The 26,662-nt window shown below is 40.9% G+C and overlaps 1 protein-coding gene across 5 annotated transcripts; it reads left to right on the top strand.

Moving 5' to 3' along the window:
* Positions 1-2,094: 2,094 nt before the first annotated feature.
* Positions 2,095-8,547, top strand: LOC308187672 (uncharacterized protein). 5 transcript variants are annotated; one of them, XM_080575870.1, is made up of 7 exons: positions 2,095-2,484; positions 3,363-3,407; positions 4,046-4,090; positions 5,309-5,347; positions 6,262-6,309; positions 7,873-7,917; positions 8,355-8,547. In XM_080575870.1, coding segments are annotated over exons 1-7 (474 nt in total). In that variant the 5' UTR covers positions 2,095-2,234; the 3' UTR covers positions 8,357-8,547. The 5 variants fall into 5 exon arrangements, with proteins under 5 accessions (XP_080431996.1, XP_080431995.1, XP_080431994.1 ...); XM_080575869.1 differs by having other exon boundaries at positions 7,870-7,917; XM_080575868.1 differs by having other exon boundaries at positions 5,309-5,356.
* Positions 8,548-26,662: the final 18,115 nt, after the last annotated feature.

Here is a 26,662-nt window from a genome sequence, read left to right as displayed (position 1 = left end):
GTACAGAAATACACACAGAAGCAGAGGTTTTGTCCTGAGATCCCCGGGTACTTCATAGTCCACTGGCCTGAGAGTTGGAGTCCACACAGCACTCTTCATTTGCTCTTACTTTATACTTAAAATCTCAGTGGCAACTTGGGTTCAGATTCTCATGCAGCACGAAGAAAGATAAAAGCCTGCATAACTGTGTACAATGTGTTGTGGTTAAGAATTGAGTTAAAAAAAGCAAGTCCAACATGTCTACCACAACGCAAAGATGATGTGAATGCTAAAATGAGACACTTCCTCTTGCAGCTCAGAAATGTGACTGATGTTTTCCAAACTAACAACCTGTAAACACGGGTCATATTGTATTTGTACCGTGCAGCAGAAAGGCATGGAATAGGTAAGGAGCCCATACATGACAAATAACCTGATGTAATCTGCAGGACTAATGCAATCCCCTTTATTTGTCAGGTTTTGTGGAGAAGCCAGTTTGTAGCATGCCTGTTTTACAGATATTGCTACTTATCCTCCTTTTTCAGACTTAGCCTAGTTCTCCCCTCTTTAGGATAACAATACAGCCTGTAAATCCAAAAATCAGTCCAAGACACAGGCAAAAGCATGAAACTGGACATTTAGCAAGTAGAAGATGAAAGGGTGGGAGTATTAGAAGGGTAGAAGAAGAAAGTGCAAGATAAGGATAACATGAAAAAATTCATAAGGTGTGAAAACCACAGGAGAACAAGGACATGAGGTTACTGGTAAATAATAATGTCAAGAAAGTTGATAGTTAATTGACAAAGAAGAGAGCAAGACAGTCACCCAAGAAGTGATTTCAGTAAGGAAGGACAATGGGGGTTAATAAAGATGCATTTCCACCAGTGTTTAATTCTCTCTTCATACTTATATCTCTGTTTTCCCTCAAATAAATTCCTTTATTTTTTTCACTGCTTTCTCCCTGGGGCACATTAACAGGATTGCATCAGTTACATGACAGAAAATCTGGGGCACCAAGGAGATCATGTTAGTTCACAGTCTCATTGAGAAACTATATTGCTCATCTTTTAATTCTCCTCAGTACACACAGAAACTCATGTCCCCTCTCACACAGGCTATGCTAAGTGCTTTGTGGTAGAAACGGAGTTTGCACAGGATTTATCAGATCCAAGTCTGAAGCCATATTCTTTACAGATACTGCTGTCTTTTAGTGTCTCCTTATGTTGGATTTCCATTAAATCTCTTCAGAATTTTGTGTGGCTAATCGAGCTTCTGGGTTTGGGAGTTTTGTTTCTTTCCCTAAGAGCTGAGCAAAGACATCTTGTGGCCTGTTACAGAGCAAGAGGAAGAGACTTCTGGTAAACAACAAAACTGAGACTAGGCTTTGATATCACAGTAAATCTGTCCTGAGATTTTCTAGAACCACTGCAAAATATCCCTACCTTGTGCTGTTTGAAACCTCTTTAAAATACTGGAGGCTCAACTTTGTACTGCTAGACTTGACACCAGGTCCATCGTTATCCAACCTTCCATGGCTGGCATAAAATCACCTGCTTCAATGCTGTCCCAGGTTGATACACCAGAATATGACCTTACTCAACTCTGTACTGCTCCTCCTCAGCTCTGCAGGGCCCAGGTCTGCTGTTAATGACCACGCAGCTACCACCTCATCCTGGCTAGACCAGGAAATGCTGCATTCTAAAGAAGACGGAGCCTTTAATTGATTTTAATCACCACCTAATGTCTCATGTAGACAAACTCTGCCATCTTTTAAAGCATGACGTGCTGTTAATTAAGATAAGTCACTTGATTTCTAACAGTTGATTTTCCCCATGCAGACAGCCAGCTCCTTCCTGACGAGGAGAATTAAAAGGCAGGTCTCTGGAGGCCATTACATGGACTCATGGATGCCTGACACAGGCCTCGTCACACTAGAGCAGGTGCCTCCAAGCCTTCTGCAGCTCGGGAAGGCAGTCCTTGCAATCCTTATCCCTAAGAGCAGTGGGAGCTGGCCATAAAAATAAGGGCAGAAGGATCAAATCAAGTTGAGCTTGCAGCATGCAAAAAACCACCCATCCTTTCAGGGCTCTGGCCCCTCTTCAGGCTGGCGCCTGCGGGTGGGCGCCAGCTCCCCTCGCTGGGCAGGGGCAGGACGGAGGAGGGAAGGCAGGAGTGGAGCACTGCCCCCGGGCTGCGCTTTTGCAAGCCAGCGGATGGCGAAAGGCAGGAATTTCCACTTCCCATAAAATGCGGGAATGTGTTTCTCGGCTCCCCGCTGCGCCCAGCCTGGGCCCCGGGGCACCCTTTTAGGAGGCCGTCGCCGGGCAAGGCGACCCCCACCAGCGCCCGGGGCTCCCGGGAGCCCCTTAAATGGCGGCCGCCGGGCTCCCGGAGGGGGCAGGCCGACGACGACCATGCCGAGGGAAGCCGTGCTTCTGCTGGCCTGGCTGGCCTTGCTGCTGGCCCTCCCGGCCCCACTGCTGGCCTTCCCCAGCGCAGCGCCAGGTAACGGCCTCAGGTGGGAAGGGGGAGCATCGCCAGGCGGAGCTTTAAGGGGTGGTACGCTGTTTGGGGGTACATTATTTGGGTATAAGCTGAAGGCAGCAGGCTTGCTTGTGTCCAGCAGCCTCACTGCTATGTATGCAGGCAGTGGGATAGGGGTGTATTGGCCGTCTGGCACAATGGGTCTGTTTTCGGTAGGACAGCTTTCCCTAGCCCCCTGTGTTTGGGGATCTCACAGCCTCAGACTATGTTTGTGCCAGGACCTCTTCCCCGGCAGCCCCATCTTCACAGGTTTGGTGGCAGGACCCTGCAGGTTGTTGCCTGCCGGGCTTGAGCATGAAACCATGGTGACCCTGGAAATCAGGAAATTCAGGCAGCTCAGGCTCTCTCCGGAGCCTGTCAGCAATGCTCCCTTCTGGGGCTTGATGGGCTGGAGAAGCCAGCAGGACTGCGAATTTCCTGTGTCCCAAACAAATACAGCTGCATAAGCAAAATGATAATGTGCATCTCCATCTCCCCTCCAGATGAGATGCATGTTGCAATAGCTGAAGCCTTGCTAAGATCAGATCTGTACAGGAGCTTTTTCTAGCTCACGTGCCAGGTGCTGTAAGCAGCTCTGGGCAAAGAACATTGCAAATACAGTGCAGAGACCCACGGTGGTATTGGGAAGCACTGATGGAAAATTCTACTGTCCTTATTACTGTGTATGCCTGAGACCTCTAGAGATCAAACTAGCACTTATTGACCCATAGCTGAAGACAATGGAGTGCTGGGTTACTCAGGTATATGCTATTTGCTGTGGAAATGAAAGCTTCCAGAAAGTATTTCATGTCTTCGGGGCATACAAGAGATATTTAATTATTTTTAATAATTGTTCCCAGATGTCACAGCTTCCTACCCGAAGGACACAACCACAGAAGTTACTGGTGAGTTTCTTTTCCCAGTAACCCACAACAGCTATAGAAGAAATGGACACACAGACCACTACTCCCAAGAGATCCATGCAGGGGGTGGTTTACATATGGCTTTGCATGCTGGCTCATGTGACACTGCATGGAAACGCATTTTAAGTAGTGTAAACTTTCAACTATGAAAATCAACCATAAAAATGGTCAACTGATAACTGGAATGTTTTCTAGAATATGTAAGCCCCTATAAACTATTCCCATGGCCTCTCAGCTGAGCTAAAGGCTTAAAGAGCCATGTCCCTACTGTTACATCTCTTAAATTGCATCCATTTCAATGAGTTTGAATGGGTATTATTGACAGCAATTTCAAAAGTGTATCATAGCAGAAGAAAAATGTTCTTCAAAAATGGTATGCAGACTCTTCTCTGAGCCCTGTTTGCTTTTAATCTAAGATATTTACATGCCTATCACTATCATACAATTTTTAATAAATTCATCAACACTTCTTTTGCAGATGGGTACTGACAAATACAAAGGTCTTGCCCAAAATCACAGATGGCCACATGTATTTAAGCATTTGTAGGTGTTAGAGAGCAGAGCTAGTAGGGCACAGCTGGCCTAAATATGCTCTCTTGTACTCACCTTTGTTGCTGCAGGTGAAGTGACCATCAGTGAAAGCAGAGGCCGAAGGAGTGAATACAGTAAGTTAGTCTTGCACTTTCTGTTATTTCTGAAGTACCTAACTCTTGTTACTGTGATACATGTGCTTGCCATAACTGCATGAAAGACTGTAGCTCCCACTGTATGAGAGGTTGCAGAGGCCAGAGACACAAAGACCCAGACTATTAAAGGTGTGTAGATTTTGCTTTAGTGACATTTCAGGCTTTTGGGACCCAAAGCCCTGATTTTATATCAGAAAACAGCGGGAAGGTGAGCTTAAACTCAAGTCATAAATTAATGTTCTTTAGATTCCTTTCCCTCTTTACCACCAGAGTCCTCTCATACTAATTTTGAAGGCCTTATTCCTATTAAATCTTCTTCCTGCAATAATATGGCCAGTATTCCTCCAGTCTTGAACTACATTCCTTCTGCTGTTTCAGGCCTGTCCTTCCCACACACGCCTCCCTCAGTTCCTCATGCTTTGGTGCCCTTGCTGCAGTATCCTCCACCTCTGATTATCTTCTTTCTTTTCAATGTTTGATTAAAAAAGCACCCCAACTTGGCAAATCGCCACACCAACAGAAAGAGCTCTGAGTTCAGCTTTTCCATGACCTTGATGGTCGCTATTCTGCTTCATAGGATCTCTTTTCATGCAGTCTGCACAAATGTTGCTCATCTAGTTTCTAACTGTGTCTCTCCTTCCCTTTCTCTTGCATCTCTGCTTATGCAGCACAGATACACAAGGTCTTTTGTGGCTTGGATTCCCAAGTATAGTTCACGGTTGGTCAGCATGCTCACCAGCTGCAGTTCATTCCTGGGGACAGCAGTGTAGCACAGATGTGGGAAGTGAGTACCTTCTGCTGGGATGTGTGCCCAGAGGAGACTGGCTGGAGTGTAACTTCGTCACGTGGCTTTTGTGCACTGGGCCTAAAACACTGAAAAATCTGAGGGTTTTGGCTTCTACCAGCAACATTACTTTTCAGTCTTCTTGTTAGCAAGTAAAATATTTAATACTGTTTTCCTGATAGTATGGATTTCAGGAGGGTTTGGGGTGATGGGAGGAAAAAGTGGGCAGGTCAGCATACCCTTGTCTTCCTCTCTGTCTTCTACATCTGACTTGAGTTGTTCTTCCGCAGAATGAAACTTGAACCTCAGTTCGTTTCTTATGGGCTGAAGTTTCCTGTGAAGCCGTAAAAATCTTTGCCTTTTAAAATATGTTAGTATTTTTTATTAATTATAATAATATTCTTTTTTAATAGTTGAATATGACTCTATCGCAGAGGAAGACTACTTGACTGGTATGTCCAGTGAGTTCTGCTTCTTTAACCCTTCTATATGCAAATATCTTCTGCCAACAGTCACACGTAACACTCTCACACACCTTTCAGATTTCTACTATGGCATAGAAGCCTACTGTGTAGAGAGAAGAAGGAAAATTTTATAGTCATTGCTTGCTTATTGGCTTCTTAGCCTATTCCTTTGTGAAGTATAATGAGAGGCAGACGGACTGAGGGTTTTTATTGTTTCTTGCTTTTTTTTTTTTGTAAAAGGCAAGAAAGTATTTCTTTTTCTTAAAAGAAATATTTCTTAAAAATATTGAAAATGTGAAGTCTGGTCTGCTAGTTTAGTAGGAAAATTTCTTGGAGCCATCAGAGATTAATCAGTTATTTTTAGTATGCTATATTATGCTGGAAATGGATAAAAACTTCAATATTTCTTCCATTTCCTTTCTCCAGCTGTAAGTATACCATAGAAATTAAATAAATGTAAACAGAAGCCCAAACATTGTTTAACAGTATCCAAATATCCTAATTTGTCACAATGTTCTTTGTTGTATTGCCAGGATTTTATTAATTTTTATTCTTGTCACGGATTCTTCAAGCCTGCAGCAGATACAAGTTAGGTACATAAATCATAAGCAGAGGAAAGAGTTATCTGTGGGCACTTATTTTGAGAGGGGAAAAATAGCATGCTCAGTTTTTTCTTATAGTTGACGTATGTGATAAATAGAAAGCTTTGCATGAAGAACTCTGCTACCTGTTATTGGTATTACTGGGAGGGGATGCAGGAAATTCAGCTAGCTTGCCACTTCTGCTTCCTTTGCATAGTGCAGCCAACCCTACAGTACCCTGTTGTGGCAAATTGCAAACAGCTTTGATGAAAAGGATCCAAACCATACATTTCCTAGAGTTCTGATTTTTCTTTTCTGTAGGTGAGCCCAGCAGTATCTCCACTGAGCAATATGTGAGGAACAGAACACGTAAGAAGTTTCCTCTCTATTTTTATTTCGCTTATAAACAGTGATGTTTGTGTCTCTTTTTACAATATGTAAGGAAGATATTTTCTGGTACTTTTCCAAAAAACTAGAAACGTGAAAATGCTGGAGAGGGAACTTGTGCCATGGAAACTTTTTTAAATCGGCAGATCATTTTTTTTACAGTGAGGAAGCAGCAAACAAGGTTTTACATTAATAAGTTAATAAAGATATGTACAAGTTCTGTAACTCTTGTTTTAGGAAAACATGGCAACGATAAGTATATTTGCTATGATATTAAACTACAGAAAATAATAAAATATTCCCAAGGTTCATAATGAGGGTACCCACATATACTGGTAATATAAATAATAAGCATTTATCTTAATATCATATGTGGAGGCCTCCTGGCTACACTAAGATTTTGATCTAAATTCAGGACGAAGCAAACGATCCATAAAGTATCAAAAACTAATGTGAGTCAGCTCCAGAGAAGAACTGCATGTTACAAAGGATGTAGGCAATGCACGGCAATCCCAGGATTCCTGATCTTTCCATTATTGGGCATCATAGGTCCATCTTCCTTCTTCCTGGCAAAGTCAGCATAGTTACAGAGGCATCAGGTCCTGCATGCAAGCGCCAGGTGGCCCATACATTGGGTCAGTTACAAATGGTACTTGGTTTCTGGATAACCTTTTGAGTAACTCACATCCAATCGGCAAGGAAGAAGACCAACTGAACTGTTACGAACAACCGACTTTATTGGTTTGGGGTTTTGTTTGTCCATTGTTTCTTAGAACCTTTTCCTCATGCCAGCAGTTGAGCACAACATCAGTTTGAATGAGCGATGTGTGACGGGGGGTCTCCATGAGTTTTCATTTCTACTCTTTTTTTTTTTTTTTTCCTGCTCCTCTATAGCAAAAATCCTACTCTTTTTATGCAGATACTACATACTTTGTATGTATTCTTCAGGGTCTCAATCAGTTTGGAGATCTCAGATCTTCATGATCTGGACACAGTGCTCTGTTGCCTGATCATGCCTGAAGTGTCTTTCTCTTACTTCTAGAAGATCATGAATTTGTGTCTACATGAACAAGGGTAGAAGTTGCTACCCCAAGTAGGTAACTAGGTTCAGTCTCCCGCATCTGAGTGGACATGTCCAGATCTGGAACTGGATCTAAATCTTCATTTTAAAATGTAGGGTTATGTCTGCTTTTGAGGGTGGTTTGTTTTGATGGAAAGAAAGTCATAAGATGAGGTGTCTTTGAGTGGATTAAAATTATCTAGGATTGCTTGTTGCATAGTTGTCTTTCTTTTTTTTTTTTTTTTTTTTTGTAATAAGCACTTTTAGCTGAAAAGGGGGGCCTGAACTTTTCAGATTATTGTATTTCTATACTTCCCCTTCAGTGTTTTCTTGTGACTATCCCAATCTGTACAAACATCCTTGGCCATTACTGTGACCTTCTTGGCAGATCAAAGCTTTGGGCTGTATTGTTTTCTTTGCTCTGTGTGTGTGTGTGGGGGGGTATCATCTAGCAGCGTGACCATTCTGATGTCTTGTTACAGAAGAATTCATCTATGTCAAGGAAAATGCAGGAGGAAGAGATCAGCCATGTAAGTGAACACTTGTTATCCAGTATTGTCCAAATGCCTTTTCTCTCCTGACAGATGTGATCCTTCCATTTCCCATGTTGTCTGATATAAGGAAAATAAATAGATTTCACTCTGATATTCTTGTGCCCTAAGTTCTAGGATTCTGACATGATCAAACGTCTCATAGGAAAGATGGTATTTCTACCTTTCTGTAAGATTAAGATGAAACTTGACAGAATTGTTAGGGAAATGTAGACATCCAAACTAAGACAAGCATGCATTGTATCTGCATATTTTTTTTAAAGAATGTTTGTTATGAAATAATAAGAAAGAGGGGATTATCAGATAACCATACCGTGTCCCAACAGATGGATCAGTGTCTTAGTGTTACTTCATACTGGGACACTTGTGAGCTAATATAATTCAATATCTAACACTTTTCATCTCTTCCCATGTAGAATGTGGCGCACGGACTGAAGAAACGTGGTCATGAACTGGCAATTTCAGCTCTATTGCAGGAACATTTGATTCTTAAAATTACAGAATTTGTCTTGTAGGTTAGGAACATTTTTGTAAAAGTTGCTTTGAATCTTCATTGTGTTTTCTATTATTAGAACGTGGATTGCAATAAATCAACATCAATTTTCCTTGCCCTGCTGTTGTGCCGTAATTTCTTTCTTTAGAAAGAGGACCAATCAATACAGAACCCTAACTGCTCAGCTGGGCTTAGAAGTCAAGTTCCCTGCAAGCAAGAAGAGATGGTCTGTCCACAACTTTGTTATCACTGTGTGATTACAGTGTGATATGGGCTGGAAATATTTCTGCTGACTCTTAAAGAACAAGTAAATGGATGGCTCAGAGCCTCAAATATGGAATAAAAAAAACTAACAAAAATGAGAGCAAAAACCACTTTTGAAAGCTCTATGGAAATCCTTCAAAAAGTACTTCATTTTTGAGTTTATCTGATCATTCTTCTCCTGGCCTGGTTGGCCAGTCAAAGACAAATGAGGATGGAAATTATCCTCTTGTATACCACCAAAACAGTGATCACTTCAGCTCCTCAGACACTGATTAAGGATGTTGGGACTCCGAAGGGCGTTGCCTAACCTGTCATCTTCAGTGCCCTCATTTAACTTAGTTTTCTAGTATGGCTTACTTCTCTTTGCTGACAGTTTGTAGCTACCATCACAGACTGAGACCTATGTGAGGAGGAACAAGATTGTGGTTCTAGATTGATTCTGTTGGCATTGTTTTCATATGTGCCAGTCACCAAAAATGACTCCTGAATCTGTGATGTAAGCATTTCTAGCACTCAGGTTTTCACTTGCTATGAGTCTAACCGTCTGTCTGTAAAATGGGGGGACAAACTCACAAATTCAATGTCAGCCACTTGAGTAGTATTTAAATGTTAAAAAAAAAATCTCTTTTGGATGGGGCTTCTTTCTGAGTTGGTGATGGCCTTCTAATTTAAGGCTACATTATCACTCAACTGGTCCATATCTATTGGCAATAATGTATTTTTGCTGTACAGCAAGCTGTGTACAAGGGCATATTGCCTTTGTATACCTACCTATCCCATTGTTACGCTCTCACTTAGTGGCCAAAAGCAGAGAGGGAAGAAGATAAGGATAAAGAAATTCTGCAGTGAGACTACTTCTCCTCCCAACAGCAATCTGTTAATTAATGGCTTTCCATATCAAGATTTGCATATTAGTGTCTACTAGTCCTCCATGGAGTATCAGGTATTTAATTATGTACCATAAATGTAAATCTTGGGCTTGTACAGCATTCTCTAACAATGTGTTTTACAATCTATTCTAATAACATGAAAAAAGTCCCTGCTGTTGTTTATTTTGGCCCTGCCATCTGATTAATTGATATATGCCAAAACTGCCAACTGGGAATGTCCTGAACTGTCCCTGTAAGGCAAGTATGTTTAGACCAGTATCTTTTCCATTTGGCCACAGCTAGTTCACAGCCAATCAGTCTGTATGTGTATGATTGTTTTTCATGTGCATCTCTACATTTTCAAACAATGAATGAGTTGTCATGTGCTGTTTAGTTGTCTAGTTACTTAGTATTTTGCAATTCTTAATAATCTGATTTTGTTTTTATGGTCCTAAACAATTCAGTCTCAGTAGGTTTTGCACACTCCTCTACCCATTTTTCAGGATCATTCACATGTATGTACGATGCAACAGACTATTGCAAAGTTCCTTTTCAGACATAAAAGCTTTCCTTCAACCTTTGTGAAAGTGAACAATTTATTTCTCCTCTTCATTTCTACTCTTAACTAGACAATAACACAATAATACTTTGCCAGTTTTGGGGGTGGGTGGGCATTCTTCTTTTCTGGGGGGACATTTCGAGGTATTTCCTTGTAAACATTTAAAACCATCCAAAAATACAACAAATCAGATGCATGCTGGTGAGATGTGATTGCATCAGTTAAAAGTCCATGTTAGCTTTTCTCATAAGATTATTTTAAAACTGTAACAACTCATACTTCAATTTGAGAGAGGTATCCTATTGCATTCCTCATTAAGAAGAATTCTGATGCAGGAACCTCCTGTGGTTAACTCCACAATACAGGCCAAGAGTTTCTTTCACTTTTTTGACATACTTTTGTCTTTTCTTTGAATGTTTCCTTTACACATGGATCATCAGTTGGTCCTGTGGACCCTCACATAGGATACATTACTGTGAACCATGACAAACAAACAAACAAACAAAAAAACAGTTAGATCCTATGCTGCGGGGTAGGTTCTCCTGAATTATTCTCCTTCCAGATTTTAATTGTGTTTTTGTAACCTATTGGCAAAGTACACGTTCTTTTCTACTTTGTTTGCTTGAACTTTTTTCAGGATTGCTTATTACTCTGAAATGTCTACTTTACTGGGGTGCTTAGTCTTTCTGATTTTAAGATAAAATTCAGAGAGTGTGTTTTTGTAATATTTCCTTGAGTCTTTTCCTGATTGCTTTTTATCACTGTCCAAGTTGCTTTTGAAGTATTAAATCACTTTATTTGCTGGTATTAATTTCCTTGTACTTGCTCAGTGTAGTTCTTCCTGATAGTTAACATCAATTTAAAGTATTTGGAGGGATACTGAATTAAATTACAGTATGGTCATTTTTCTAGAGAGGATCTTCAGTGGTATGAGTCTGAACCATGTCTCGAACACTTCTTAGAATTGCATGAGGGCTTTTCAATCTTGTGGGTTTTATGACACGTTTCTAAAGAAGCAGCCATGAGGGTGTCTGAAATGTCAGTCTTTTCATTAATAAGTTAGAAACATAAACAGATTTTAAAACAATCATTCAGTGTATTAATATATTTCTCAATGTCCTGAGGCTGAACTGCAAACTCTAAAGATTTTTCAGTCAATTTTCAAATAACTGTTGTTGTGTAAAGGCATAGCTGTTGATGCCGTCCTGGCTGAGACCTCAGTATATTTCGGTCTCTTAATGTAACTGAAGAAACTGAAGGCAGCTGTTTCAGTGCAGGAACTCGCTATGGAAGTGAAGGTGTTTTCCAGCGACTGCCCTTAGCTATTCTCCTTATCTCTTCTGCAGCTGGATGTGTGGAACCATCTCTTCAAAAGCTGTGCTTTCAGTTATGCTAATGTGAGCTGAGAAGCATAGTTAATGTAAATGAAGATGCATTTGAACTGTAAGACTGCTAAAGACTGTTTGGTACTGGGTAGTAATGACTTTTTTAGAAATATAAAAAGTTTTTCAGCTCTTAGTTTTCAGTTTCCATCTGGAATGGAATGGTAGTGACCAGTTGTTCATTTTGGCTGTGAAGTAGTAAGCATGTTTGCTGTTGATTTAGTAGGCATCTAAACTACAGAATAAAACCACTGCCTGCTGTATCGTTGCTTGTTGAAAACCAAAGCAATGAAAAATGGGTCAAATTCACCTCAGCCTCTGGGAGGAGTGGTTGAGTAGCACATAGTTCTATAATCATTTGGGCAGAAGAGAATTTCTAGGGCTACAAAGCTGGCATCTTATTGCCAGCATTGTGCGAGTTCATTCACAACATTATGTAAACACAACTTGGAAAATGTTCTTTAAATGATTTTTTTTAAAATAATTTGTTTTTTTCCTCACTACAGCTTTATTGCAGGTTAACATGTTATTAGTCCTTTGTGAAGCTTAAGAGGATAAACTGATCTCCAGAGCATTTTTATATAGCTACTTTTGGATTGTGTAGCTGTGCACTGAAAGGTTTCACATGCTGCCTAGTGGGCATTTGCACAACACTTGCATTCATTCAGTCTGTCATTTCCTTGTGACATGGTTGAACATTTAAGGTAGAATGGAGGAGGACTGGGGAAGAAGCAGGTATGGAAAGGTGGGTGCTGATCCTCCCCAGTGCTGAAGACAGAATCCTCAGGCAAGAAGCTATTCAGATGCCACACGTAGTGTTGTCACACAGAGGGATTCATTTGGGCCTCTGAGGAAAGTGATCACAAGGTGAAAGATGTCATGAAATGCTGGTGACCTGGACTGAACCTCTTTAACCAGTAATTCATGTTTCTGCTTCTAAAAAGATTATTATTTCAGAGCTTTCAGAATAAGGGTAAATGAAGGAAAACAGATGCTTGCCATTTAGTTTTACATCCTTTCTTCTATGTTGTATTTGTCTTAGGAAAGAAAGCACATGTGATGCAGAAAACATCTGATTTTTTTAGAGTTTAAGTAGACTATTTGTAGCTGGGCTGAACAGTGAAATGTCTGGACGGTCTCTCAGTGAGAAAAAGTATAGCTTCATCCACTGAGTCTTTTCATTTCCAGGAGGAAAAAAAAAAAAAAAGAAAAAAAAAAGAAAAAAAAGATATAGTAGAGAGTCATTCCCAAGGAGATGACTTCTAATGTGACCTTTTCTTATGAGCCTTTGAATCCAGGGATAGAAGAATGAGGGCTTGCTTAATCTCATTAATGATTTCTAAATAAAACAATTGTAATTATTAAAGCCAGGAATGGAAGAATGGGAGCTTGCTTTATTGCATTAAAATAGATATTGCTGAGTGTCTTTGCTTACTACTGTGCAAATTAACCAAAACAAGGAGTCTCGGGGCCCCTCACAGAGGATGTTTCCTGACAAAATGGGGAACCTGTCTCAAAAGCCAGCTGAGACCGACTTTGTGGTTTGGACAAGAGCCAAGGAGCAGCTGAGTCTGTACAAAGGCAGGGGGTCACCTAGTGGTGATGAAGAAGAATTATCAGCCTTCATCCCCATGACCCCCCGACGACCACCACCAGAAGGCACTGCGCAGGCGCAGATGGGAGGAGTTTATGGAAATGACTTATTGGAGCTAATTTTAATACAAAGCAGGGATATGTTATGAATATGTATAGGCGTATTGGGAATCTTCATGCATATTTAACTCTTTACTGCATATAACCAAAGCAAGTTGCTGCGTTAGGGTGCGCATGCCTTTGGGAGCTATCCCACATGCACCCGGCACCAAAATAAACCACATACCTACTTTATAACTCATTTGCTTTGAGTTGTAGAGTTCTTCCATGAATTACCTTGTTATTTCAATTCCTGATTCTTATTTGGACCACCATGTGGAACTGATACTTGTCAATCTTCTGTCTGAGAACACCATTTTACAAGGTAGGTCTGATCCTGCTTAAGCCATTGGCACTTCTGTAAGTGAAGACTGCAGCATGTGAAGTGAAAAGATGGTAAGCAGGATGTGATGTTTGCTGCTTGTTCTGATCCTGACTCTGGTTTCTACATTTCTCACAGATTCTAAGTGGGAGTCATTGGAGATAAAAGAAACAAGCTGAACAGTAATAGATTAGGGGAAAAAACAGAAGTGAAAAGGACCTACAGATTGCACTTAATTCTTCAGTTGTCACAGTGATGTACTCGATGACCTTTAAATACAACAAACATGGTGAGTCATGAGAAAAACTGATACATCTGGGAATAAGGTTTTACTGAACCCATAATTAAATTTATTGGGTTGCTTTCAACCCTTACAGGAACCGAGTACTAATCTCATTGGTTCATCTCAGAAGTATTCCCAGATGAAGAGTTTATGAACTGAGATTGAAGCATATATGTATGAGATATTTTGCATAAGACTCACAGGACTCATCCAAGACCTGAAACTTGGATGGACTAGATTGCAGGATATGGTACATACTACATAGTAGTCAAGAAAGTTAATCTAGGATATGGTAGGACTGGTGGCTAGAAAAGAGGCTCAGTAGGATGACAAGTCTAGAAGTCATTCCTCTTCTTCTGTGTGCCTCATTTAACATATCCCAGACTCTCATCTTCTTCATTTCACCCCTTACTGTCACTCAGGAATATCAGAATGGGCAATTTACAGCATGTGGGTTGCAGTAGCAAGCCTACTATTGGTGTCCTTTTTAAACGAGACTGACTCAGGCCCAGGGAGGAGCAATTCTGTATTGACAGATCTGCTACAAGGAGGACAGTTGAGTAAGATTTTACTGAATGTGATATGTTGCCAAATCACTTTCAGGCCCTGTGAGATATTTGCTATTTCCTCTCAGTCCAATTGCTGGTTCTAACACTAAGGTACAGCTAGAGCATACTGTCAGATACATGAACCTGAAGTTACTGTTGTGACCTGTTGTTGCTGAGCTCTGGTTTAGAGCCATACTGGCTGTGGTATGGAAGTCCAGCTATTCTAGATTATAACAATGTCACTCACACTGACTGCAATTTAGAGAACATTTGAGAATATCCTAATTACCTGAAGAGCTGGTGGATCGTACCACTGTGCTGTGACAACAGGGTACATGCTTGTCATTGGTCTTGTTAAAAATAAAGTTTTTGCTCCTTTCGTGTTCTGAAGCACTGCTGCATTATAGGAAGGAGAGCGGTAGATTTGAAAATACAGCATGAGTATGGGTGGATATTTTGCCTGTGGGTTCATAGGTATATGTCAGAAGCTGAGTACTGGTATGAGTCAGTACAGAAGTGTCATCAGATAAATATAGCTCTAGGGTACAGTAGGATTTAGTAGTTACCAAAACAGATGAGAGCATGGCACTCGCATGGAGGGGAGTTCTTGTAACATTCCTACTCTCCCCTTACCCTTCCAGCCTTCGCATTTTCCTTTTAGCTCCTATCTGCCTGGATCACCAAGAGCTTACTTGCTTTACCTCACGTACAATGGACTGGGTCATCACTGCAACAAAGGATCAGATAGCACAGAACAGTTAGTGGGGTTCCTATAGATGCCTGAATTGTGCAGCAATAAACATCCAGGCTCACAGCCCAGCCTTCACCCCTCTCAGTAGCCATTTTGGCTTGGCTACCCAGTGGTGGCAGAGAGCAACAGTCAACGGTCAGGTGGCTGGATGCAATGTACTGCCTGGTTGAGGCCAGACAGAGGCTAGAAGCAGTGATAGCGCCGAGCACAAAGCCTTCTAGGACTGAATTACTACAGAATTGTTCGTTTCTAAAGCAAACAGATTCCTGAAGACATTCTCCTGAAGGAATGGGGAAGTCATAAAATATAGAGAGTTTACAAATGGGATGCCTAAACAAGAGCATCTAGAGTCATCTTATATAATCTAGGTGTTCCTTCTGGACTCCAGCTGCCTCCCCAGAAGGGAGAAGGCCTCCTGTAGATCCCTGTGTCTTCTTCTCAAAGAGAACTATTTGAAACTGCTTTCTCTAGATAACACATTTTCTAAGTATTTTCTTGATGAAAGTATTGTTATGTAGGAAATTCATATGGAGAATTGCAGCCCCAGGGGAGCAACAACCTTACCAAAAATGCTTGTGATTGATGCTTTCTGAAGGAGAGCCATGGAGCCTCTGTCTAATGCTGGTCATTGAAGTCTCCCAACATCCTGTTTCACCAGCTCTCACCCTGACTAGTAGAGCTTGCTGGAGAAACAGCCATGCTACCCATGAATATTGCACTGGGAGATGGTCCTGTACCCCTGTGTAGAGATTCCCTCACCTTAGGAATGTGATGCCTTGGTGTTTGGCAGCCACTCTGAAACCATCCCTAAGAGCAGACAAGAACTAAATTAGAAATGAGGAGGTGGAGCATTTTCTACATGCAGATGCTGACAACAGGAACAGTCCTAGTCTCCAGTAAAGTAGATGGACATCGCAGGGAGCAAGCCTCCAGGAGCAGCGTGGGAAGACCAGGCTTGCTGCTGCTTTCCATGAGGGAGGGCTTGGGAGCTGCTGCTGGAAGGATTGTGTCCTGCTGCACTCTCTCCCCTGCCTTTCTCTTCCAGCTCTGCCCCTTTCCCTCCCTGTTCCCCTTCCAAAGTCAAGAAGTCTGGTTCACGCACCATATTTTGGGACAACAACACAGGCTTTGCCTGCAGAATGTAGAAGACTTGAATTGGTTCTTTGTATGCAGAAAATGAAGAATTATGTTCATTCAGTTTACATATAAATGTAGATTGGCTCCAGAAGGTTTCTCTTTCATGGCACTGTCAAGCTATCCCCAAGCAGAATTTTTTTCAAATGCAAACTTTGTAGCCCAACCCTGTAAGGGTTCTCCTGTGATTCATATCTTAACCTGGTATTCAGCTTTAACACTCCTTCAGAGGACTACTGACCCCCAAATTTAACTGCAGAAAATACCTGGCAAGGCAAAGCCACCCCTCACCAGACAGTGAGCAGAACTCGGTAACAGCTCTCATGGCATTAAAAAATATACAAGTCACTACCATCAATAAAGACCTGTCTAGGTATGTCAGTGCATTAGTGTTTTATACACTCTAACTTGTGTTTTATATATGCCTGGTGCAAACTGATGGTTGTACTTTATACAAAACAGGAACAGGAATCACGTGCAGTTTACACTGTTTCTTTGCAGAGACTGTAACAAGAACAAGTAATTTTGTATTAATAATGGTATGTCAGTGAATGCCTTCAGCTCTGCCTTAAAGAAATGCCATGACAAAGAATTTCCTTGTCATTCAATGAGCTTTTCAGTTGTCCTATTTACAGTATTTTATTAGATTTCTCAGCTCTACAAGAAAATACGAGTGACCTGATCAAACACTGAAGTTAGCCCCACTTTGAGCAGGGAGCTGGACTAGGTGACCTTCTTCCCACATTTTTTTTTTTTGTGATTCTAAAATGGTGACAGTTGTGAAATGGAGAGGAAAAGGAACAATAGTACATTTCAAGGAGAAATTCATACAAATTGGGACTTACCAAAGTGTCTTGTTGAAGAGTCTTCAGTGAACATGCGTTCCTCTGGGGTATCAGGCAGAAGCCATTAAATTAAGTTCAGCCTCCCGCAATGTGTGTAAGGTAGAATTAATTTAAACCCTTGTAGGGTCATGACATGAGAGATCTCTCACTCTCAGCAGAGGCAGGCCTAGAACAGGAGTCTTTGGTAGCTGGTGACTCAGCTTAAGGATGCTCTTTCTTCTAAGTGTTACATATAGCCTGTGATTAAATGGCTTTCCCCTGAGAAAACCTGGAATTAATGCTTCTATTTTTATTGAAAAAGTTTCTCTGAAAAGTTTCACCTGCCGAAAAAGTTGCAGATTTTGAAGAACTTTGAAGTAATTTTCTCTTGTCAGAAGACATTTTCTGTGAAAAATGTCAACCTGCTTTCAATCTGAACTGCACGTTTTATTATTTAGATTTAGATTTTTAATGTATTGTAATGACATTAATTATATTAATTCTGTATTTTCTATATTATATAATCATAATTGTGTTATGTTCATTACAGTTTATATAATTATATGTCATAGCTTTAGCAGATTGTAGCGTAGAAGTATGGAATACTACAGGTGATAATTAGAGGGCATTTATGAGGGAGGGGAGGAGGGGAACAAACTGGTTTGGGGACGGAGCATGATAAATCTCCTAAAGATGTGATGTGATGAGCATGGCTGCAAAGTCAGGGTAAAACATCTGTGTCCCAGGATTCCCGCCAGATTTACACTCTCACGTTTCACCTCTCTTGCTGTGACAGAAGATAGTCACGTCCCTTAATGCCCAGGTGCTCATCTATCCCAGAGTGACATTGTAACTACAATGCCCAGCCTTTCATTCAGCTCACACAATGCATGCCTATGCAGTATTCTGCTGCACAAGGCTTTGCTTTGTGTAAAATGCACAGCCTGGGCTTTGACCACTGCACTTGTTCAACGTCCTGGGATTATTTTTCTTTGCCGTATTCAATTTGCTAATCCAAGTGCTGACCAAACATTACTGTGGACAAATGGGCTCCCAGTTGCTTCCACTGGGTATATCTGTACGTCAGCTGGCCGTACTCTTCACTTTCTCTATGAGCTGTTGTTTAGTTGCTGGACCATACTTACTAGTTACTGATGAGGGGAAGCTGAGTTTCAGCCGTTTGTGGGAGATCCTACCTATAAATTGGCCATTGTGCTTGCAACATTTCTTTAGGAAATCTTATTCATGGGATTAAATTGTGAAAACAAAGATTTGTTTTACAGAAACATTGACATTCTTGTGCATCCAATAAACCTAAGGAGAAAGACACAAGTCATAATAAGAAAAAAATAGCTCTCCAAGAAACTATGCAATGCAGCCTTTCTAATCCAACTGTAAACAGAGTATGGCACCAGGACACAGTAAAGTCTCTGAATAGAAATGAGAACCCGCAGGCCGTTTCTAAATTACAGGTTTAATCTTCATTACTCCCCATCTTTTACTGCCATCTACTGGCTATGACTGAATATACTCATCGTTGTCTCAGATAGACGTTTCTCCTCTCCTCTGTGTATTTGAGAGCTACAAGTTTTGGTTAAAATCTTTTTTCTAGTGGCCTTGGAAAGTTTGTCTTCCTTTCCTGCTTAAATCACTTTGATTCACTGTTAGCTTTTCAGCACAGCTATTGAGTTACTCGTGGGGGGAAAAAAAAGAGGAGAGGAGAGGAGAGGAGAGGAGAGGAGAGGAGAGGAGAGGAGAGGAGAGGAGAGGAGAGGAGAGGAGAGGAGAGGAGAGGAGAGGAGAGGAGAGGAGAGGAGAGGAGAGGAGAGGAGAGGAGAGGAGAGGAGAGGAGAGGAGAGGAGAGGAGAGGAGAGGAGAGGAGAGGAGAGGAGAGGAGAGGAGAGGAGAGGAGAGGAGAGGAGAGGAGAGGAGAGGAGAGGAGAGGAGAGGAGAGGAGAGGAGAGGAGAGGAGAGGAGAGGAGAGGAGAGGAGAGGAGAGGAGAGGAGAGGAGAGGAGAGGAGAGGAGAGGAGAGGAGAGGAGAGGAGAGGAGAGGAGAGGAGTAATTTTGGCAACTAGAAATTACTGTGAAATATTTCTTTATTTTCAAAATATGAACAAAACCTTTTAAATTACACAAAAATAACAAAACCAATACAGTTTTCCAGAATCTCAAAGTTCTTGGTGTTTATTCCAAATACTCTTGCTAAAAGCTGAGTTCCCTTTCCTTCAACACACTGGCAAGACTCTTCCCTCCCTTTTGACCTTCTCTCCATGTGCCCTGTCACCAAGCTCCCAACACAAAGATCCAGTTGGAACAGTAAAGAGTTGTATGGTTTTGGAGTCCACATCCAGGGACCGGGCCAGGAAGAAGAGGCTGTCTGGGAAGTTTTAGTTTTAGGTAATGAAAAGTGATGAGAGTAGCCAAAAGAACCACTTCTCTGTTAGAACTCACTGGTGCAACAGGAGGAAAACGTCAGAGAACAGGGAAATAATTCAGGCAGCAGAAAAAAATATATATATAACAAAAACAGTAAAAAATCCAGCTTAAAAGGGGACAGGAGGTAAAGGAAGTGTAGCAACCTTTCTGCATGTGGTGACTCTCCTAGCAGGATTCCCGTGTGAGTTCAGCAACTCCTAAGAGGTAAGGAGGAGTGCTGTATAGGGTAGGGTAATAGGATTGGCTTTAACAGAACCTGACTTTTTATAATCTCAGACAATACCAAATGTTGTGTTTTCAGAGGAAAGTAAATTCCATCACCACCTCAAATCTTTATTCAGTGGTGGGGTGGAGTAAAGCAGAACATCCTTCATATTCATGATGATGGCTGGCATTCGCACACAAACACACACCCACGCCCAATTTTATAATCAGGAAACATCAGAGAGAGGCTAGGACACGAGAAGTGAATTGCTTCTGTCAGCAGGGTTCCTCGTGTGACCCATATCACTTCGTGGAATACATTTCTCCCGAAAAACAGTGTACCAATAAGGAAACTGCAGAGAGGATTTTTGGAATGAATTAACTTGCGGGAGTGTGGCCATGGGGGTCGACAAGCCCCACGATTGGTGATTAACATCGGACTCTTAACGATAGGGCCATCAGGAATGTAAAGAGTTTAGAGGGAACAAAGAAGGGTGATTCAGGAGACGCCTTGCTGTCTTGGGCTGCTTGTTCTCCAGCCGTTAAGGCATGGAAGTTGCTGGTGTTTGCTGTTGCCGGGCAAGGTCGTTGACCAATGAATAGTTAGTGGAAAAGTACTGCTGTGGGGCGAATGGGATAAGAAGGGAGCCTGTCCTCAATAAAGATGATGAGGTTATGCCCTCAGTAAGAGAGAGTTGAAGTTATGTCATCAATAAAGCAGTAGCAGTTACTGATCCTAAAAGAACCCTGGTCTCCGTGTGGTCATTACGCCACATTAACTGAGATGTAATGCTTGTGTAGTGGCAACCTTGGGCTGTATTTGAGGAGAAATTATGATTAAAGAAAGAAGACAAGATCTTTTTTTCATTTTGAGGCAAGGTTTTTATTGTTAAAAAAAAAAATACACACAATCTCACAAAGTTTAATTTAAAACAGGCCTTTATCAAAGGTGCTGAAATCCACCTTGAGAATGAACCTCAAAAGCATCACAGGTTTTGTGGCCTAACCAGCAACCAGGATTGGCGAAATGGCTCCAAGGACCTTCAAGCTCCCTCAGGTGAAGGAAAGCAACTTGCTCTTTGAACATCAACATCCTGCTGCATGCCAGACAATAACAACATTCAGGTATTGGTTGATTTCATTGCTTCAGGAAACTGTCCCTGCTCTACTGCCCCAGTTAGTGTTGTAGCTTTAATTACTCTCCTGTAAACAATCAGATAGACATTGTAAGGTAGAAATCGTTCAGAAAAGGTCAATGCTTTCATGTTTGCTGTTGACAAAAGGAAACAGGACAGGATGGATTTTAATTATGGGTGGCCTTTGATGGATTTCTTCTCTCCTCCTATAAGCAAGCATTAGATAAGCCCACCTGAACGCACCAGAGCTCCCTGTGCCAGAACAGAACAGCAGGTTCCAAATCCACAGCCTTCCCTACTGGTGCAACACAACCTCCCAGAAAAGCTGTCTTGCTATTTTGGCCGCTCAGTCCACTGGGAACTGCTATTAGTCCAACAGGATTCAGCTCATGTTGCCTCTTAGGAGGAATTTCTAGAGCATATGCATTTCATAAGGTCTTATAAATGTCTAATGAAAAGGTACTGTATTAGATCACACCTTGGACACTTTTCTTATGTGGCAGAGCAGGATTCTTCTCTGCAATCTATTCTTTGCGACTCTGATATGCTTTTATGCAACTTAGCTTTAAAGTAAATGGGATTTTTGCCACCCCCACAGAGACTGAGACTGGTTTTTTTTTATGAAAAACATACTGAATGACTTAGCTATAGGCATGTCTCCTTATGCCAGGTACAGAGTTGCTACCTGCCTGCAGATACTTGCCCCACAAAGATAATTCTTCTTTATTCCAGTGCTTTTCTTTACTAATCATAATCATAAACTTTTTGCACTGCTTTAGACTACTCCCCTCTTCACTTGCCACTTCTAACCTTTAAGATATCTTTAACGACTTGCCATAAAACTTTGAGTTGAGTAGGTTCAATCTCCCTACCCATTCTCCCTGTAGGCAAGTGCAGCCATTAGGTACATTACAGTTACCGGGACCTGGCGCAGAGAAACCAGAGAAAGGATGTCTCCGAAGAGCAGGCTCCAGACTAGAAGAGAATCAAAGAGCCCATGCCTGCCTTGACACATCCTTCCTCTGCAAAACTCCCTGAGGACAAGAAAACAAGCCAATGACATTCTCAGAACTGGAGAAGGAATTTATTAACTCTGTGGTCTTCAGTCACTGTGACAGGCAAAAGGAGAATCCCATATCGCAGACAGATGCTCTTTTAAACTTAATCTAGTACTTACATATAATACGCTTTCTACAAAGTGCATGTGTAGACAATACTCATGGGTAAAGGAGTGTGTTATTTACTCAGTGACAGAGGCCAGTTTATATTCCTTTCATACTTCCACTCAAATACCCCAGATACTTACTGCCATTGTATTTGCCACAGCGATATGAAAAATAACACTTTGGAAAAGATTAAAAAAGCAGTCGATATTCATGACATCAAAAATAATCATGAAATGCAAGGGAAAGACCACGTCAGAGAGACATGTTAGAGGACACAGTAAGATGTTCCTATACCACCTAAGGAGTATTGCGTGTTCTACACTTCTCCATTACTTTCTCAACCTCAACTTTTCTCACTGCTGTACCAAGCTGAGCTTCTTATGCTGCGCCTCTGCTTGAGATTTGACCTGTAGCTCCCCATCTTAGTCCAGTCAAGGTTCCACATAGATCTGTGGTGCTCACTGTCAGTTCACTCTTATCTTTCTTGACCAAGCAGGAAGGGTGATCAGGGTTTCTCCCAACCCGAGTTTTTGTTTTGTAACACAGGCAAATGCAAGTTCATCTGTAACCTAAGAAAGGATGTGTTGGGATAGTTCTCTGTGTGTGAGGTCTCTGTGTTTTTTTTTGCAGTCAGATTTGTGAATGTGTGGTTTGTGGTATATGTATGTGGCTGAGGAATGGTTTTCTGAGTTGAAATTTAGGTACATTGTACTCTACTTGTTTGTCACTGTAACACAAATTATAGCTTCCAAAGTTCATTGTAAATGTAGACATCTTGTTCCTTTGCCTTTTCACATGGAGCCAACAGCTGGCTTTCATCCAGTCTTCTTAAAACTGTAAATAAACAAAGACACGGAAGCAAGCCAGTGTGACTGTCACTACACAATTCATTGCTCAAGTGAGCAGATTCCTTTTCTTGATAAGGTCCTTCCAGATACTCAATTAGAAAAACACCTCCTATTGTGCATTCACTTTATGTCACGTTAACCCATAAGACTCTGCAGGAAGCCTTGGCTGGAGTAATGATACAGGGGAGCATCCAGAGAAAGGAATGGAGGATGAAGCCAAAGCAGATAGTTTGGATAGGGAAGAAGAAAATGATGGGTTCTGTGGCAAAGACCAGAGGTAGGAGTAGTTAACAAGTAGGGGAATAGGCTACCCCTCTGTTAGCTGCTATTTAATAGATTAGAAAGGAGCCAAAGACATATGGGAAGGTTCAGTGCCTGGGTGTGTGCACAAATGTTTGTTTATAAATGCTACTGCTGGAAGGTTAGCTCAGCGGCTTTATCAGTCTGTGGACACTAATGCTTGCACCTTTTTTAACATGGTTAGAAAATGGATGGTCTGATGTAGAGAATGGTGTGTTTTATCCAGCAAGATAAAACTCTGCATTAAGCTGAGACCAGTTCTGCAGGATGATGTGTGGCAGGGAAACTAAGCTAGGGCAGTGGGCAGCAGAGGCTCACCAGGCACCGAGTGAGCTCAAGAACGGCTCTAGCAAGCTTGTGCTAAATTTCTTCCTCAGTTTCTTCATGAAAAAGGCATATTTGCATGGCAGTACAGTACTATATTTTAGCCTTGTCAACTACCCAGTTTTTGACACACTCAGGAGCTGATCAAAACTTTTTAGATGTCAATCTGCCAACAGAAATTGTTCCATGGCCTTCACTATTGGTCAGGTCCTTGATTTCTTAGCAAAGAAATTCTCATTTTCCATCATCATCAGCTTTTTCCCAAGTTTATCCCAAACTTTTTCCCAAGTATTTCCCAAATAATCAAAATTATTTTGCTTATAGGCTTTTCTGCATTTTATAACACAAAAATCCTGAAGGAAAACAGACAGTCCTTTTAAGTTCTTCCACCTAAAGGGATCCAAAAATTCTTTATTGACAATAATTCTCAGTTACTTCAACCAAATTTGAAACACATCTTCTGTCTGGTAGTACACAGAAGCCCTCAGAGGAGAGCATTTGATCCAACACTTCCCAGAACAGCGCCAAGCTAGGTGTTAAATTGGGATGGGCTGGTCTTCACTTGCCATGCTGAAGCAGGTGTACTGTATGTAGACTACCTACACATTCATTTAGCATATGCAACTGAATTCTTTAACAATTTTTGAGTACTTCATTGATTTTATTTTGGCAAAAGTTATTGATGAATGTGATCTAATTTCATTGCAATCTCTGATAAATTTTCCACCAGAAAAAAAAATAATAATAATAAAATAATACCAGATTCAGTATCGTTTTTCTCGCTGCGCGCTGGGAGTATCTTGCAGAATAACATGAAGATCAAGGGACAGTGACTTCTGAAGTCTGTTACCTTTCCACCACAGTAACTTTGTTATTTTTTCCAACATAACCTTCCACAGCTTTAATGAAGATATTCTTTACTTCTCTCTTATGCCATTACTGTAAAGTATTCTTGATACAGGTTAGTGGAGCAGCTTTTTGCATTTGACTACTGTACCCTGCAGATATTCAATCTATGAACAGTTTTGAATCATTCTAGATTAAAGGATTTACAAGATTATCAATACTTTCCATTAAAGTCAGTGTAAGGTGTTTTTTTTCATAATAGAAGTCTTCAAAAACAAGCAAACAAACAAAACAAAGAAGGAATGACAACAAGAAAAAAAAGGCTGGATTCTGTGAAATGTCAACAAACTGGCTTCAAAACAATATTAAAGATGTTACTTGAGAAGTATCTGTTGATGTTATAAGATGTAATGTAAAAGTAATTAAGATCAATCAATCCTCTACATTTTAGATCCAACCATACACTTCAATCACAAGCCCATTTTTCCACTGACTCAGTGGATCGAGTCTTGCATTTTTTAATTTATTATCTTCTCCTTTTAAAACTTTTCTGTCTTTTGATAAATGCCATAACTTTAATTTTTCAATAAGGAATGTAAAGTGGAAAGTTTAAGTAACCTGCTTGTGGTAGAGCATTGTACTTCCAATTTTATGACAACATCAACATAGGCACCAGCCGCAGTGAATATAAGGTCCCAATTATGCTAGCATGTGTGTAAAAGCATACTGTAGGACAGCTTCTATTTTGAAGAATTTGTGGTTTAAATTCATGCTTAAAGCCCATACAGTCTCTTACTTTTCCAAATAGATCTGAGAAGATATAGGTTTTCCAATTTAAAGGCAGTTCTGTAGCTTTGAATGTCTTTCTTTTCCAAAATGGAAAGAAAAATATGTATTTCTAAATGTCTGTATTTTATAAAATATATCCCCAGAAAAATACTGTTTACTATAAAAAAAAAAAAAAGTATTTTTTTGTTTTACATAATAAAAATAATTTGGAAATTCTGTATTGAAATGTTACTTTCTGCAATTGTTGAAGCAAAACCTTTCCCCTTTATTGAAAGTTATCACATTTTTTTCCACGAAATACCTTACAAAAGTCGGTTTGTATCAAAGTATTTGCACATATTTCAGCTTCAGTTAACACTACATTCTCTAATTAAAAAACTTTTTAGCTCAATCTGCTGTTTGAACTAGTCTACTGCATGAATGTGCTCTGTTTCAGAAAGATGGATGCAGATACCTTGTACATCTCATGTTGTGCAAAATCTTTAGAACTCCTATTTTCCCCTTAAATTTCTCAGTAGAGGTCAAGGCCCCTAAGGAGCTACTTTATAAGCAGAAAATGTTATTAATCGCTACAAATCCTCAAACAGACTCTACCTATCTGATCTAGAATTCTTATAGCATACCATTGTCATTTCCCAGCACTCAAAATTCATGGGGGTTTGTTTAAAATCATGAATTTTTTAGAATAATGATGAATTTTAGCACTTCCAATCTGTCTTTTAGTATCTAAGCCCAAAGCAGTACATGTGAAGGGTTATTCCATAGCCAGCATGGAGTATGTTAGTTCTGTACAAGGGAATGCAAACACAGATTTTTAGGTTAACACAGAACTCCAGAGGCAAGGATTATGAAAGAGAGCCCTGTGGATAAATGTGATATTTGTTATAAAAATCACAAAGTATTTGATTTTTAGGAGCTGCACAATCTAATGCAGGTACCTGGGGGATTACGAAGATGGAGCTGGGTTCCCTGGGCTGCCCACACAAACCACAGGAGGAATCAGTAACCTAAGGAGAGAAACTCACAGGATACAACGAATGACAACTTATGCACACCAGTGCGAAAGAGTGAGAGAAAAGGTGGGGTTCAAACCCCACCCCTCCAAGAAGGCCAGGCTCCCAGCCTGACGCAGCAGCAAGACATATCCTACCACTCAGGATCTGCAAAAGCAACCTCCCCTGGACTCAGGTCATAAAACAATCCTTCCTCGCAGTACCCAGGGCCTTCCTAGCCACCCCTCAGCCTGTGTGCTCCCATGCACAGCTAAAGCTGATGGGAGCTCTGCTTGTGTACACAATACACGTAATTCAGTGTGTAATGACACTCTGGGTGCTTTAGGGTATCTCACCTGACCTCCATCTGCAGGTATGAATCTCCCATGTTCCTGTGCCATGTGTCCTAGCCTCGTGCAGGTGTCTCATGTCCCACCCAGCTTGTAAGAAGAGCAAGTTCCATGGAAAAGAAACACATGTATTATTCAAGCAGCTACCCAAAATCAGCAGATACTTGAAAACAGGAGCATTGATCTCTTTTTGACTCAGTTCCCCATCC

Source organism: Anser brachyrhynchus (assembly GCF_964034855.1).
Source record: "Anser brachyrhynchus genome assembly, chromosome: 1".
NCBI lineage: Eukaryota > Metazoa > Chordata > Aves > Anseriformes > Anatidae > Anser > Anser brachyrhynchus.
Note: the sequence above shows the minus strand (reverse complement) of the source record. Positions and strands in the feature narration are given on the sequence as shown.

Coding starts and splice junctions, on each gene's coding strand:
- LOC308187672 (XM_080575867.1), top strand. CDS start 2,235: ATGTGTTTCTCGGCTCCCCGCTGCGCCCAGCCTGGGCCCCGGGGCACC. Junction 3,408..4,045: donor CACAACCACAGAAGTTACTG/GTGAGTTTCTTT, acceptor TTGTTGCTGCAG/GTGAAGTGACCATCAGTGAA. Junction 5,357..6,261: donor CTACTTGACTGGTATGTCCA/GTGAGTTCTGCT, acceptor TCTTTTCTGTAG/GTGAGCCCAGCAGTATCTCC.